This window comes from Oncorhynchus clarkii, unplaced genomic scaffold (assembly GCF_045791955.1).
Source record: "Oncorhynchus clarkii lewisi isolate Uvic-CL-2024 unplaced genomic scaffold, UVic_Ocla_1.0 unplaced_contig_2377_pilon_pilon, whole genome shotgun sequence".
Classification (NCBI taxonomy): Eukaryota; Metazoa; Chordata; class Actinopteri; order Salmoniformes; family Salmonidae; genus Oncorhynchus; species Oncorhynchus clarkii.
Genome location: NW_027261147.1, coordinates 116160 through 132500, shown reverse-complemented (window position 1 = coordinate 132500; position 16341 = coordinate 116160). Strand labels below are relative to the sequence as shown.

Below are 16341 nucleotides of genomic sequence, written 5' to 3'. Positions count from 1 at the left end.
AAATTAGCGATAACTTAGACACTGCGTATTTATAATATCCTTGATGCTAATTCCATTGGCTGTGTGTCTGTTATATAAACTCAGCAAAAAAAGAAATGCCCTCTCACTGTAAACTGTGTTTGTTTTCAGAAAACTTAGCATGTGTAAATACAGTGGGGCAAAAAGTATTTAGTCAGCCACCAATTGTGCAAGTTCTCCCACTTAAAAAGATGAGAGGGGCCTGTAATTTTCATCATAGGTACACTTCAACTATGACAGACAAAATGAGAAAAAAAAATATCCATAAAATCACATTGTAGGATTTTTAATGAATGTATTTGCAAATTATGGTGGAAAACAAGTATTTGGTCAATAACAAAAGTTTATCTCAATACTTTGTTATATACCCTTTGTTGGCAATGACAGAGGTCAAATGTTTTCACAAGGTTTTCACACACTGTTGCTGGTATTTTGGCCCATTCCTCCATGCAGATCTATGCAGATCTCCTCTAGAGCAGTGATGTTTTGGGGCTGTTGCTGGGCAACATGGACTTTCAACTCCCTCCAAAGATTTTCTATGGGGTTGAGATCTGGAGACTGGCTAGGCCACTCCTGGACCTTGAAATGCTTCTTACGAAGCCACTCCTTCGTTGCCCGGGCGGTGTGCTTGGGATCATTGTCATGCTGAAAGACCCAGCCACATTTCATCTTCAATGCCCTTCGTGATGGTAGGCTTTGTTACTTTGGTCTCAGCTCTCTGCAGGTCATTCAATAGGTCCCCCCGTGTGGTTCTGGGATTTTTGCTCACCGCTCTTGTGATCATTTTGACCCCACGGGGTGAGATCTTGCGTGGAGCCCCAGATCGAGTGAGATTATCAGTGGTCTTGTATGTCCTCCATTTCCTAATAATTGCTCCCACAGTTGATTTCTTCAGACCAAGCTGATTACCTATTGCAGATTCAGTCTTCCCAGCCTGGTGCAGGTCTACAATTTTGTTTCTGGTGTCCTTTGACAGCTCTTGTGTTACCCAAATGTGTGTGCGTGTGTGTTACCCAAATGTGTGTGTGTGTGTGTGTGTGTTACCCAAATATGTGTGTGTGTGTGTGTGTGTGTGTGTGTGTGTGTGTGTGTGTGTGTGTGTGTGTGTGTGTGTGTGTGTGTGTTACCCAAATGTGTGTGTGTGTGTGTGTCTCTGCATAGCACCGTCTTTATATATGGACTTCTTCCTGTCTCTCTCGTAGACGGTTGCCGGGTGCCGTATCGCCATGGTGATGATGCAGTACAGCGTCATCGCCAACAACTATTGGCTGCTGGTGGAAGGCATCTACCTGCACAGCCTCCTGGTCATCACCGTGTTCACTGAGAGGAACTACTTCTGCATCTACCTGTTTATCGGCTGGGGTGAGGACGGTGTGTGTGTGTGTGTGTGCGTGTGAGTGCGTGTGTGTGCGTGTGTGTGTGTGTTTAGATGTGTGTGATTGGTGATCCTCCCTCTCTCTTTTCTCCTTCTCATCAGGTGCTCCTCTGATATTCGTGTTGCCGTGGGTGATAGTCAAATACCTGTACGAGAATGAAGAGTGAGTGAATAAATATTATTTATTAAATGTGTCGTTTCCATGGTAATGGAATGATGCTGAGACACATATTTTTCTTAGTAAACCAATACAAGTCTCTACTTTGAACAAATGTATATAGTAAATACAAAATGTAAACATTTCCTGGAAAAACATCTGCGCAGTTCCTCCTGTAAATGTGTTTTTGTAAAATGTTCAGTGTAAATTGTTAAAAGTAGTGCTTGTGCATAGAGTTGTATGGTTTGTTAAACTATGAAATCAATGCTTTTTGTTTAATATACATTTTAGAGTGAAAAATCTGAGTCTCAGTGTCATTCCGTTACTGTGGAATTACCCAAATATGATCAGTTAAAATCTGTGAGGTAAATGATCACTCTTCTACGACTAAGAGTTTTCAGAGCTCTCTTTAAAATACATATATTTTTTTCAAATGTATATGTTTTATGAGGCTAGATATGCTAATGTTGATTAAAACCCATTATGAGTTGAGACTGTTCCCCCTCTCTCCTTAGACTGTTCCCTCTCTCCTTAGACTGTTCCCTCTCTCCTTAGACTGTTCCCCCTCTCTCCTTAGACTGTTCCCTCTCTCCTTAGACTTTTCCCTCTCTCCTTAGACTGTTCCCCCTCTCTCTCTCCTTAGACTGTTCCCTCTCTCTCTCTCCTTAGACTGTTCCCTCTCTCTCTCTCCTTAGACTGCTCCATCTCTCTCTCCTTCGACTGTTCCCTCTCTCTCTCCTTAAACTGTTCCCTCTCTCACCTTAGACTGTTCCCCCTCTCTCTCCTTAGACTGTTCCCTCTCTCACCTTAGACTGTTCCCCATCTCTCTCTCCTTAGACTGTTCCCCCTCTCTCTCCTTAGACTGTTCCCTCTCCCTCCTTAGACTGTTCCCTCTCTCTCTCCTTAGACTGTTCCCCCTCTCCCTCCTTAGACTGTTCCCCCTCTCTCTCCTTAGACTGTTCCCTCTCCCTCCTTAGACTGTTCCCTCTCTCTCCTTAGACTGTTCCCTCTCTCTCTCCTTAGAAGGTTCCCTCTCTCTCCTTAGACTGTTCCCTCTCTCTCTCCTTAGACTGTTCCCTCTCTCTCCTTAGAAGGTCCCCTCTCTCTCCTTAGACTGTTCCCTCTCTCTCTCTCCTTAGACTGTTACCTCTCTCTCCTTAGACTGTTCCCTCTCTCTCCTTAGACTGTTCCCTCTCTCTCCTTAGACTGTTCCCCCTCTCACTCCTTAGACTGTTCCCTCTCTCTCCTTAGACTGTTCCCTCTCTCTCCTTAGACTGTTCCCTCTCTCTCCTTAGACTGTTCCCTCTCTCTCCTTAGACTGTTCCCTCTCTCTCCTTAGACTGTTCCCTCTCTCTCCTTAGACTGTTCCCTCTCTCTCCTTAGACTGTTCCCCCTCTCACTCCTTAGAGTTAGACCACACATTCTCTGTAGCTCACTACTTGGAAAACATGACATATGCAGAGTATGTGGATTTAGGCTGGGATATAATCAGATCAGAGGTGGATCCACATCATAGAGCTCTTGACATTTAAAGATCTTTTCCGATTGAGCCGACATATGGAGCCTTTACAGTGGATGCAGTCGATTGAGCCGACATATGGAGCCTTTGCAGTGGATGCAGTCGATTGAGCCGACATATGGAGCCTTTACAGTGGATGCAGTCGATTGAGCCGACATATGGAGCCTTTACAGTGGATGCAGTCGATTGAGCCGACATATGGAGCCTTTACAGTGGATGCAGTCGATTGAGCCGACATATGGAGCCTTTACAGTGGATGCAGTCGATTGAGCCGACATATGGAGCCTTTACAGCGGATGCAGTCGATTGAGCCGACATATGGAGCCTTTACAGTGGATGCAGTCGATTGAGCCGACATATGGAGCCTTTACTGTGGATGCAGTCGATTGAGCCGACATATGGAGCCTTTACAGTGGATGCAGTCGATTGAGCCGACATATGGAGCCTTTACAGTGGATGCAGTCTCCTGCGAACCTGGGAATGTTGATGCTGATAATGATGATGAGGATGGTGATGATGGTGGTGATGATGAGGATGGTGATGATGATGGTGGTGGTGGTGATGTTGATGATAATGATGGTGATGATGATGGTGGTGATGATGATGGTGGTGATGGTGATGATGATGGTGATGATGATAATGATGATGGTGATGATAATGATGATGATGGTGGTAGTGATGATGTTGATGTTGATGATGATGATGATGATGTTGTTTAGGTGCTGGGAGAGGAACATCAACATGGGTTACTGGTGGATTATACGTTCTCCCATCCTGTTAGCTTACCTGGTGAGTTTATTCTCTCTCACCCTCTATCTCTCTCTCTCTCTCTCTCTCTCTCTCTCTCTCTCTCTCTCTCTCTCTCCCCCCTCCCCCTCCCCCCTCTCTCTCTCCCCCCCTCCCCCTCTCTCTCTCTCCTCCCCCCCCTCCCCCCTCTCTCTCTCTATCTCTTGCTCTCTCTCTCAATTCAATTTCAATTCAATTCAATTCAAGGGCTTTATTGGCATGGGAAACGTGTTAACATTGCCAAAGCAAGTGAGGTAGATAATAAACAAAAGTGAAATAAACAATTAAAATTAACCTCTCTCTCTCTCTCTCTCTCTCTCTCTCTCTCTGGTAGAATAGGTTACTGCCTCTCTCTCTCTCTCTCTCTCTCTCTCTCTCTGGTAGAATATGTTACGACCTCTCTCTCTCTGGTAGAATAGGTTCCTCTCTCTCTCTCTCTCTCTGGTAGAATAGGTTACTGCCTCTCTCTCTCTCTCTCTCTCTCTCTCTCTCTCTCTCTCTCTCTCTCTCTGGTAGAATATGTTACTACCTCTCTCTCTCTGGTAGAATATGTTACTACCTCTCTCTCTCTCTCTCAATTCAATTCAATTCAAGGGCTTTATTGGCATGGGAAACATGTGTTAACATTGCCAAAGCAAGTGAGGTAGACAACATACAAAGTGAATATATAAAGTGAAAAACAACAAAAATTAACAGTAAACATTACACATACAGAGGTTTCAAAACAGTAAAGACATTACAAATGTCATATTATATATATATATACAGTGTTTTAACAATGTACAAATGGTTAAAGGACACAAGATAAAATAAATAAGCATAAATATGGGTTGTATTTACAATGGTGTGTGTTCTTCACTGGTTGCCCTTTTCTCGTGGCAACAGGTCACAAATCTTGCTGCTGTGATGGCACACTGTGGAATTTCACCCAGTAGATATGAGAGTTTATCAAATTTGGATTTGTTTTCGAATTCTTTGTGGATCTGTGTAATCTGAGGGAAATATGTCTCTCTAATATGGTCATACATTGGGCAGGAGGTTAGGAAGTGCAGCTCAGTTTCCACCTCATTTTGTGGGCAGTGAGCACATAGCCTGTCTTCTCTTGAGAGCCATGTCTGCCTACGGCGGCCTTTCTCAATAGCAAGGCTATGCTCACTGAGTCTGTACATAGTCAAAGCTTTCCTTAATTTTGGGTCAGTCACAGTGGTCAGGTATTCTGCCGCTGTGTACTCTCTGTTTAGGGCCAAATAGCATTCTAGTTTGCTCTGTTTTTTTGTTAATTCTTTCCAATGTGTCAAGTAATTATCTTTTTGTTTTCTCATGATTTGGTTTGGTCTAATTGTGCTGTTGTCCTGGGGCTCTGTAGGGTGTGTTTGTGTTTGTGAACAGAGCCCCAGGACCAGCTTGCTTAGGGGACTCTTCTCCAGGTTCATCTCTCTGTAGGTGATGGCTTTGTTATGGAAGGTTTGTGAATCACTTCCTTTTAGGTGGTTGTAGAATTTAACGGCTCTTTTCTGGATTTTGATAATTAGTGGGTATCGGCCTAATTCTGCTCTGCATGCATTATTTGGTGTTCTACGTTGTACACGGAGGATATTTTTGCAGAATTCTGCGTGCAGAGTCTCAATTTGGTGTTTGTCCCATTTTGTGAAGTCTTGGTTGGTGAGCGGACCCCAGACCTCACAACCATAAAGGGCAATGGGGCAATCCATAAAGGGCAATCTCTCTCTCTCTCTCTCTCTCTCGCTCTCTTTCCCCTTCTCTCTCTCGCTCTCTCTCTCTCCCCCCTCCCCCCTCTCTCTCTCACTCCCCCCCCCCCCTCTCTCTCCTTCTCTCTCACTCTCTTCCACTCTATCCATTGATCTCTAGAATACTTCAACAGTTATTATGATGTATTAAAATGACTTATTAACTATCTGCATCAGCTTCTAGAATACTTCAACAGTTATTATGATGTATTAAAATGACTTATTAACTATCTGCATCAGCTTCTAGAATACTTCAACAGTTATTATGATGTATTAAAATGACTTATTAACTATCTGCATCAGCTTCTAGAATACTTCAACAGGTATTATGATGTATTAAAATGACTTATTAACTATCTGCATCAGCTTCTAGAATACTTCAACAGTTATTATGATGTATTAAAATGACTTATTAACTATCTGCATCAGCTTCTAGAATACTTCAACAGGTATTATGATGTATTAAAATGACTTATTAACTATCTGCATCAGCTTCTAGAATACTTCAACAGGTATTATGATGTATTAAAATGACTTATTAACTATCTGCATCAGCTTCTAGAATACTTCAACAGGTATTATGATGTATTAAAATGACTTATTAACTATCTGCATCAGCTTCTAGAATACTTCAACAGTTATTATGATGTATTAAAATGACTTATTAACTATCTGCATCAGCTTCTAGAATACTTCAACAGGTATTATGATGTATTAAAATGACTTATTAACTATCTGCATCAGCTTCTAGAATACTTCAACAGGTATTATGATGTATTAAAATGACTTATTAACTATCTGCATCAGCTTCTAGAATACTTCAACAGGTATTATGATGTATTAAAATGACTTATTAACTATCTGCATCAGCTTCTAGAATACTTCAACAGTTATTATGATGCACAAGCACTGATATATTAAGTCCAGTAACTAGAATATTGCATAAATCACAAATCTTCATTTGTTACTATTTATTAGATATCATTTTGTATTATGTCCATTCAGTGATCAAGTCTTAATGTTTAAAAAGGTTATTTTACATCAGACAGACAGACAGACAGACAGACAGACAGACAGACAGACAGACAGACAGACAGACAGACAGACAGACAGACAGACAGGTTAGATAGACAGACATCCAGTTGGCTCTGCTAATATTTAGGCTTAATTTCTTTCTCCTTTTGTCTTTTTTCTCGTTCTCTTTCTCAGATGAATTTCTTTATCTTCATCCGGATTATAAAGATCCTGATGTCGAAGCTCAAGGCCCATCAGATGAGATACACAGATTACAAGTTCAGGTGGTTGAGGTCTTCAAATCCCTCCATCCCATCTTCCCTTCTAAAGTCATGTACTTTATATATTAACAGGTTATAGAGTTGTGTGTCTATTGTGTGGTTGGTGTCTGTAACATCCTCCTTTTATGACCCCAACTTTTCCTCTCGTCCCTTCTGCCTCCTCCTTTCAATATGATAACTCTCTATCTCTCTCCCTCTCCGTCTCTCTCCTTCTCCTCCCCCTTTTCATTCTGTCGCCCTCCTCCCCTTTCTCTTCCTCTCTCTCTCTCCCTCACCTTCTCTCTCCCTCATACTCTCTCCCCCGTACTCTCTCCCTCGTACTCTCTCCCCCCTTCTCTCTCCCTCATAGTCCTCTCTCTCTCTCTCTCTCTCTCTCTCTCTCTCTCTCTCTCTCTCTCTCTGTCTCTCTGTCTCTCTGTCTCTCTCTCTCTCTCTCTCTCTCTCTCTCTCTCTCTCTCTCTCTCTCTCTCAGGCTGGCTAAATCCACTCTGACCCTCATCCCTCTGCTGGGTATTCACGCCATCCTCTTCACCTTAGTCATCGATGAGTCCGTCCCCAAAGGTTCCAAGATGCGTCTCATCCGCCTCTTCTACGACCTCCTCTTCAACTCCTTCCAGGTCAGGAGATCAAACTTACATCACTTCCTGTATGGGCATCATCGGATATGTCCCATATGGCACCCTCTTCCCTATATAGTGCACTATTTTTGGCCAGGTCCCACAGGGCATAACATTATTAAGACTGTAATGTGGTGGTATGTTGTGTCACCATGGTGATAAGGTGTAACGCTGTCATAGAGGTGAAATAGGGTAGTAATAAGACTGTAATGTGGTGGTATGTTGTGTCACCATGGTGATAAGGTGTAATTCTGTCATAGAGGTGAAATAGCGTAGTAATAAACTGTAATGTGGTGTTATGTTGTGTCACCATGGTGATAAGGTGTAACGCTGTCATAGAGGTGAAATAGGGTAGTAATAGACTGTAATGTGAATATGAACATGTACATATGAATAGTGTGTAAATATAATTTTTGTTGTCTCTTGGTGTCTTTCCTATATGTATAAAAACAAATAGTATTATATAGTATATATATATATATATATATATATATATATATATAAAAATAGTATTATATAGTATATATATATATATATATATATATATATATATATATATATATAGTATTTCATGTACCATCTTATCTTGTTCTTGTCTATGAATTATTGGTGTAAAGTACTAAAGTAAAAATATTTTAAAGTATTTTAAAGTACTTCATATTTTTGACTACTTTTACTTTTACTTCATACATTTCCGCTGGCACCCAAATTTACAAAAGTAAATAAAATAAAAACAAGAACATCATGTCATTTGGTTTGCTAAATATTAGGAATTTGAAATGATTTATACTTTTACTTTTGATACGTAAGTGTATTTAAAACCAAATACTTTTTTATTTTTACTCAAGTAGGATTTTTCTGGGTGACTTTCACTTTTACTTGAGTCATTTACTATTAAGGTATCTTTACTTCTACTCAAGTATGACAATTGGGTACTTTTTCTCCCACTGCTTTTACTGTCTTTTATATAGACGCCAGGAAGAGTAGCTGAGACATGTGCAGTAGCTAAAGGGGATCCTAATAAACTAAACTAATGTGGTGTTACGGTGTGTTACCGTGGTGATACAGTGTTCTTAACCTCTCCCTCTCTACAGGGCCTACTGGTGGCCATCTTGTATTGTTTCGTCAACAAAGAGGTGAGTCTGAATGCCCTTTTTCCTCTCACTCCTCTCTCCCTCTCCCCCTCTCTCTCTTGTCTCCCCCCTCTTGTAGAATCTTATCATTATCTGTCTTCATCTGCTTCTCTCTCTCTCTCTCTCTCTTTCTGTCCCTCTCTTTCTCTCGCTCTCTCGCTCTCTTTTTTCCTCCCTCCTCTCTCCTTCTCTCTCCCTCAATCTGTTTGTCTCTCTCCAGGTCCAGTCTGAGATGTTGAAAAAGTGGAAGAGGTGGAAGCTGGGTAAAGACATCGAGGAAGAGTACCGTCATACATACAGCCACGCGCCTCACGTCAAGAGCGGCAGCATCGTCACCGGCAACCTGGCCGGTGTCCAAGACAACGGCAGCGACCCTAAAGACTCACAGTTGACCCCCAACCCCGACTACGACCCAGATCCTAACCCTGCCTCAACCTCCATCACCCCCAATGAGAGCAGTAGATTGGTGGGGTCCTGCCACAACAGGACGGATAAAACAAAGACTCAAACCTCCCTGCAGTGTCCCTCCACACCACATGGTGGCACTAACAACTGCAGCACTCTGATGGAGGACATTTGTCTGGAGGAGAGGGCTCAGAGTTATACACGCCCAGAGGAGGGCGCCGAAAGCAACTTCTGACCAACGGGGGAAGACCATCCCCGGCCTATGGATAGATTGATTGGTTGATTGATAGATTGCTAAAGTGTCCTGGTGTAGAAAGAGACAATACTGGACGGGACCGTTAATGCACTGCAGGTCCAGATCCTATGGATTGATTGGTTGGTTGGTTGATTGATTGATTGATTGATTGATTGATTGATTGGTTGGTTGATTGATTGATTGGTTGATTGCAGGTCCAGAAGCCTTGATGGTCTGAAAATATGAAACATTTTACTCTTTATTTTTCTGTGACCATATTTTGACCCCACGGGATTGACCACATTCCCCACTGTGTTCAGTTTGACAAGGACTACTGCTAAATGGAGACTAGCAGGCCTGCTAGCTGTGTTCAGGTTGACAAGGACTACTGCTAAATGGAGACTAGCAGGCCTGCTAGCTGTGTTCAGGTTGACAAGGACTACTGCTGAAGGGAAACTAGCAGACCTGCTAGCTGTGTTCAGGTTGACAAGGACTACTGCTAAATGGAGACTAGCAGACCTGCTAGCTGTGTTCAGGTTGACAAGGACTACTGCTGAAGGGAGACTAGCAGACCTGCTAGCTGTGTTCAGGTTGACAAGGACTACTGCTGAAGGGAGACTAGCAGACCTGCTAGCTGTGTTCAGGTTGACAAGGACTACTGCTGAAGGGAGACTAGCAGGCCTGCTAGCTGTGTTCAGGTTGACAAGGACTACTGCTAAATGGAGACTAGCAGACCTGCTAGCTGTGTTCAGGTTGACAAGGACTACTGCTGAAGGGAAACTAGCAGACCTGCTAGCTGTGTCCATGTGTACGACCGCTAACCAAACGCTACCCTCGCTCAACAACTCCCTGGCTGTGCTCCGGGTTCTCCTTCCCTTTTATAGAAGTGCACTAGCACCCCCGTCAATCATTTAAAGCGTAGGATTGGTGTAGCTTCACATTGGCTGGAGGTAATTACCAAACATTTTCAAATTCATGTGAGGAAGTCCACACCGTGTGTCCCTGTTCTCTACTGCTACTGAGAGCTTCACTTGTCCTCTATGTCTTTGTGAGTGTGGCCCAAACGGAGCACTATTCCCTATATAGTGCACTACTTTAGACCAGAACCCTATTGTATATAGTACACTACTTTAGACCAGAACCCTATTGTATATAGTACACTACTTTAGACCAGAGCACTATTCCCTATATAGTGCACTACTTTATACCAGAACCCTATTGTATATAGTACACTACTTTAGACCAGAGCCCTATTCCCTATATAGTGCACTACTTTAGACCAGAGCCCTATTCCCTATATAGTGCACTACTTTAGACCAGAGCCCTATTCCCTATATAGTGCACTACTTTAGACCAGAGCCCTATTCCCTATATAGTGCACTACTTTTGACCAGAGCCCTATTCCCTACATAGTGCACTACTTTAGACCAGAGCCCTGTATAGTGCATAGGGTGCCATATGAAAGCTCAGCGCTGTGGTTCTGTATGACCCTCAGCAGCCACCGTACTTCACTGTTGGCTTGCACAGTTTAGTTTAGTTCAGCACGTTCCTACCAAAACACCCATGGAGACGTCTTGTTGATAACAGCTTGCATAACTAAACCATTCATATTATAGATCTAATCCGTGTCAAAATAAGTGACATTTACACAGATTTACAAAGATTTACACACGCACACACGCACACACAGAGAGGCACACACACACAGAGAGACACACACACACACGTTCCTGCCAGAGCGTTCTATCTCTGCCCTCTCAGCCCAGGACAGGACCAGATCAGAACACCCCAGAGAACAGACTCAGCTGTGGAACAACGGGACATTCCAGATTGTTGCCAGGTCTGTCTGGCATTCAGACAGACATTTCTGGAACCCCCAAGGATTATGGGACTGTGGAGGACTGGACCTCCCACTGTCTCTCTGAGAGGATTATGGGTAGTTTGTTTGGGTGTAATTTGTTTTGGAGTGAATATTGAGTTTCTCCATGAACTGTTGGCCCCATTTGAGTGGACAGACAGAGAAACAGACAGACTCACAGACAGAGAAACAGACAGACTCACAGACAGAGAAACAGACAGACTCACAGACAGAGAAACAGACAGACTCACAGACAGAGAAACAGACAGACTCACAGACAGAGAAACAGACAGACTCACAGACAGAGAAACAGACAGACTCACAGACAGAGAAACAGACAGACTCACAGACAGAGAAACAGACAGACTCACAGACAGAGAAACAGACAGAGAAACAGACAGACTCACAGACAGAGAAACAGACAGACTCACAGACAGAGAAACAGACAGACTCACAGACAGAGAAACAGACAGACTCACAGACAGAGAAACAGACAGACTCACAGACAGAGAAACAGACAGACTCACAGACAGAGAAACAGACAGACTCACAGACAGAGAAACAGACAGACTCACAGACAGAGAAACAGACAGAGAAACAGACAGACTCACAGACAGAGAAACAGACAGACTCACAGACAGAGAAACAGACAGACTCACAGACAGAGAAACAGACAGACTCACAGACAGAGAAACAGACAGACTCACAGACAGAGAAACAGACAGACTCACAGACAGAGAAACAGACAGACTCACAGACAGAGAAACAGACAGACTCACAGACAGACTCACAGACAGAGAAACAGACAGACTCACAGACAGAGAAACAGACAGACTCACAGACAGAGAAACAGACAGACTCACAGACAGAGAAACAGACAGACTCACAGACAGAGAAACAGACAGACTCACAGACAGAGAAACAGACAGACTCACAGACAGAGAAACAGACAGACTCACAGACAGAGAAACAGACAGACTCACAGACAGAGAAACAGACAGAGAAACAGACAGACTCACAGACAGACTCACAGACAGACTCACAGACAGACTGTATAAATGTAAGATATTCAGGTCCTATAAGGACAGCCAACCTACCGACCACCAATCGGACAAAAGGATGCATCATACCAGCTCTTACCTCCAGGGGGACTATAAGATATGGGGTACTCCCCCCATCCATGCACCCCTCCCCCCTTTCCCCTCTTCCTCTTTTCGTTGACCCGACATATTCTGTCAGAATGTCTGTATGGTTGTGGACTAGCGCTACGGACTAATGGAGATATTACAATGTCTGTATGGTTGTGGACTAGCGCTACGGACTAATGGAGCTATTACAATGTCTGTATGGTTGTGGACTAGCGCTACGGACTAATGGAGATATTACAATGTCTGTATGGTTGTGGACTAGCGCTACGGACTAATGGAGATATTACAATGTCTGTATGGTTGTGGACTAGCGCTACGGACTAATGGAGCTATTACAATGTCTGTATGGTTGTGGACTAGCGCTACGGACTAATGGAGATATTACAATGTCTGTATGGTTGTGGACTAGCGCTACGGACTAATGGAGATATTACAATGTCTGTATGGTTGTGGACTAGCGCTACGGACTAATGGAGATATTACAATGTCTGTATGGTTGTGGACTAGCGCTACGGACTAATGGAGATATTACAATGTCTGTATGGTTGTGGACTAGCGCTACGGACTAATGGAGATATTACAATGTCTGTATGGTTGTGGACTAGCGCTACGGACTAATGGAGATATTACAATGTCTGTATGGTTGTGGACTAGCGCTACGGACTAATGGAGATATTACAATGTCTGTATGGTTGTGGACTAGCGCTACGGACTAATGGAGATATTACAATGTCTGTATGGTTGTGGACTAGCGCTACGGACTAATGGAGATATTACAATGTCTGTATGGTTGTGGACTAGCGCTACGGACTAATGGAGATATTACAATGTCTGTATGGTTGTGGACTAGCGCTACGGACTAATGGAGATATTACAATGTCTGTATGGTTGTGGACTAGCGCTACGGACTAATGGAGATATTACAATGTCTGTATGGTTGTGGACTAGCGCTACGGACTAATGGAGATATTACAATGTCTGTATGGTTGTGGACTAGCGCTACGGACTAATGGAGATATTACAATGTCTGTATGGTTGTGGACTAGCGCTACGGACTAATGGAGATATTACAATGTCTGTATGGTTGTGGACTAGCGCTACGGACTAATGGAGATATTACAATGTCTGTACATGTAGATGGTGAAGATACAAGGTTTGCTATTTCTGTGGATGTTTTATTCTGTGACCTCACCGTGCAGGAAAACCTCTAGATCGTAGGTCCTGGAGAAACTCCTATGCTTGTGATCTACCCCAGCGTTTCTCAGACTAATCAGAGCTTGATGATGCAAATGGCTAATACCCAATAGGCTGATCTGTCCTCACTGAACCCACGTACAGTGTGTGAGGTCGAGGGCGTCGTCATCATGAGTAGGGCCCAGAGGATTTCCTGACTACGTTAACTAACCAGGAACAACTCTGCAATCCCATGCAACACCAGCTAAAGGCCTGGGCCTGTATTCACAAAGCGTCTCCTGAGTGGCACAGTGGTCTAAGGCACTGTAGCTACAGTGCCAGACGCATCACTACAGACACCCTGGTTCGAATCCAGGTTGTATCACAACCGGCTGTGATTGGGAGTCCCACAGGGCGGTGCACAATTGGCTCAGCGTCGTCCGGGGCAGGCCGTCATTGTAAATAAAAATATGTTCTTAACTGTCTTGCCTAGTTAAATAAAGGTTTAAGAGTATGAATGCTGATCTAGGATCAGGTCCTCCTCCTCCATGTAATCTTATTTGTTATGTTCTGAAAGGCAAACCTGATTCTAGATCAGCGCTCCTGCTCCTATTCTTAGACGTATTGAGAATACGGGCCCTGGGTAGGTCCCATGGGCAGGGTAAACTCCTGTCTCTAGCCTACCCATGACGTGATATCTCCATGATGTGTAGAATGTACATACCAAGTTCTAAAACAGAGAAGAAGAGGAATGAAATATGTTGTTCTGTGTTCCGTTAGAAGTCGACATGATTCTAATGATTCTAATGATTAAAAGAGATGACCAACTGACCATCAAGACTGTTCTCTCTTTCTGCGTCCTGAAGGTCACTTATTCTCTATCTAGTGCACTACTTTAGACTAGAGCCCTATTCCCTATATAGTACACTACTTTAGACTAGAGCCCTATTCCCTATATAGTGCACTACATTAGACCAGAGCCCTGTTCCCTATATAGTGCACTACTTTAGACTAGAGCCCTATTCCCTATATAGTGCACTACTTTAGACTAGAGCCCTATTCCCTATATAGTACACTACTTTAGACTAGAGCCCTATTCCCTATATAGTGCACTACATTAGACCAGAGCCCTGTTCCCTATATAGTGCACTACTTTAGACTAGAGCCCTATTCCCTATATAGTGCACTACTTTAGACTAGAGCCCTATTCCCTATATAGTACACTACTTTTGACACAGAGCCCTATTCCCTATATAGTACACTACTTTTGACTAGAACCCTATTCCTTATATAGTGCACTACTTTTGACACAGAACCCTATTCCCTATATAGTGCACTACTTTTGACACAGAGCCCTATTCCCTATATAGTACACTACTTTTGACTAGAACCCTATTCCTTATATAGTGCACTACTTTTGACACAGAGCCCTATTCCCTATATAGTACACTACTTTTGACTAGAACCCTATTCCTTATATAGTACACTACTTTTGACACAGAGCCCTATTCCTTATATAGTGCACTACTTTTGGCACAGAACCCTATTTCCTATATAGTGCACTACTTTTGGCACAGAACCCTATTCCCTGTATATTGCACTACTTCTGACACAGAGCCCTATGGGCTACAGTGAAGAGGGTTCAATTTGGAACACAACCTCTGTCATCAGGTGGTTTAAACAATGGCTTGAACACCAATCAGTTGTTTATATGTACACATACGTATAATTCTACACAATTGTTTCACCAACCATTCGCCATTGATTGATTGATTGTTTCCCCTGAGGTCCTCATTACAATGCTGTTATAATGATCTCAATGTGGTGGAATGGAAACCTGCTTCATTCTTTCTATGTGTCAGCGGTTGACTTCACCTGAAGAGGAAGACGAGCAGGACTTTATTACACACTGGCTGATTCAGCGTCGCTTCCGCGTCATTTCAACGACTTTGAGCCGACGTGGAATAGACGTTGAATAGACGTGGAATAGACGTTGTGAATAGACGTGGAATAGACGTTGTATAGACGTGGAATAGACATGGAATAGACATTGAATAGACGTGGAATAGACGTGGAATAGACGTGAAATAGACGTTGTATAGACGTGGAATAGACGTGGAATAGACGTGGAATAGACGTGGAATAGACGTGGAATAGACATGGAATAGACGTTGAATAGACGTGGAATAGACGTTGTATTGACGTTGAATAGACGTGGAATAGACGTTGTATTGACACTGTGGGAACGTACAGAAGGTCAAAAGGAAATGTTCCTTCTGCTTTAACCCTCTGAACTTCTGATCAGTTCATCTCGTATCATCATCATTACCATGTTGTTCAGCAGTCTGTCCTTTCTAGCCGTTGGCAGCTAGCCGCCTCTATTACCACTGTGCTGCCAAGGAGAAACCAAGAGACAAGACAGATCATGAATCCAATTTGTCAACGTCAATATTTTCCAGGAAAGAAGAAAGAAAGAAAATAACTTGGCATTTCCAAAGAGCACGTTGTGACGCGTGCTGACAATCTCACTGGTGACACCTTAGAACACGTTGTGACAATCTCACTGGTGACACCTTAAAACACGTTGTGACGCGTGCTGACAATCTCACTGGTGACACCTTAAAACACGTTGTGACAATCTCACTGGTGACACCTTAAAACACGTTGTGACGCGTGCTGACAATCTCACTGGTGACACCTTAAAACACGTTGTGACGCGTGCTGACAATCTCACTGGTGACACCTTAAAACACGTTGTGACGCGTGCTGACAATCTCACTGGTGACACCTTAAAACACGTTGTGACGCGTGCTGACAATCTCACTGGTGACACCTTAAAACACGTTGTGACAATCTCACTGGTGACACCTTAAA

The 16341-nt window shown here is 43.1% G+C and overlaps 1 protein-coding gene across 1 annotated transcript in view; it reads left to right on the top strand.

Moving 5' to 3' along the window:
- The window catches only part of LOC139405437 (glucagon receptor-like), a 56108-nt gene extending 46520 nt beyond the window's left edge, over positions 1–9588 (top strand). The window contains exons 8-14 of the mRNA XM_071147765.1: positions 1221–1380; positions 1496–1556; positions 3789–3858; positions 6813–6901; positions 7371–7515; positions 8610–8651; positions 8869–9588. Coding sequence (XP_071003866.1) covers positions 1221–1380; positions 1496–1556; positions 3789–3858; positions 6813–6901; positions 7371–7515; positions 8610–8651; positions 8869–9288 — 987 coding nt within the window. The 3' untranslated portion in view covers positions 9289–9588. The remainder of the gene's footprint in view (positions 1–1220; positions 1381–1495; positions 1557–3788; positions 3859–6812; positions 6902–7370; positions 7516–8609; positions 8652–8868) is intronic.
- Positions 9589–16341: the final 6753 nt, after the last annotated feature.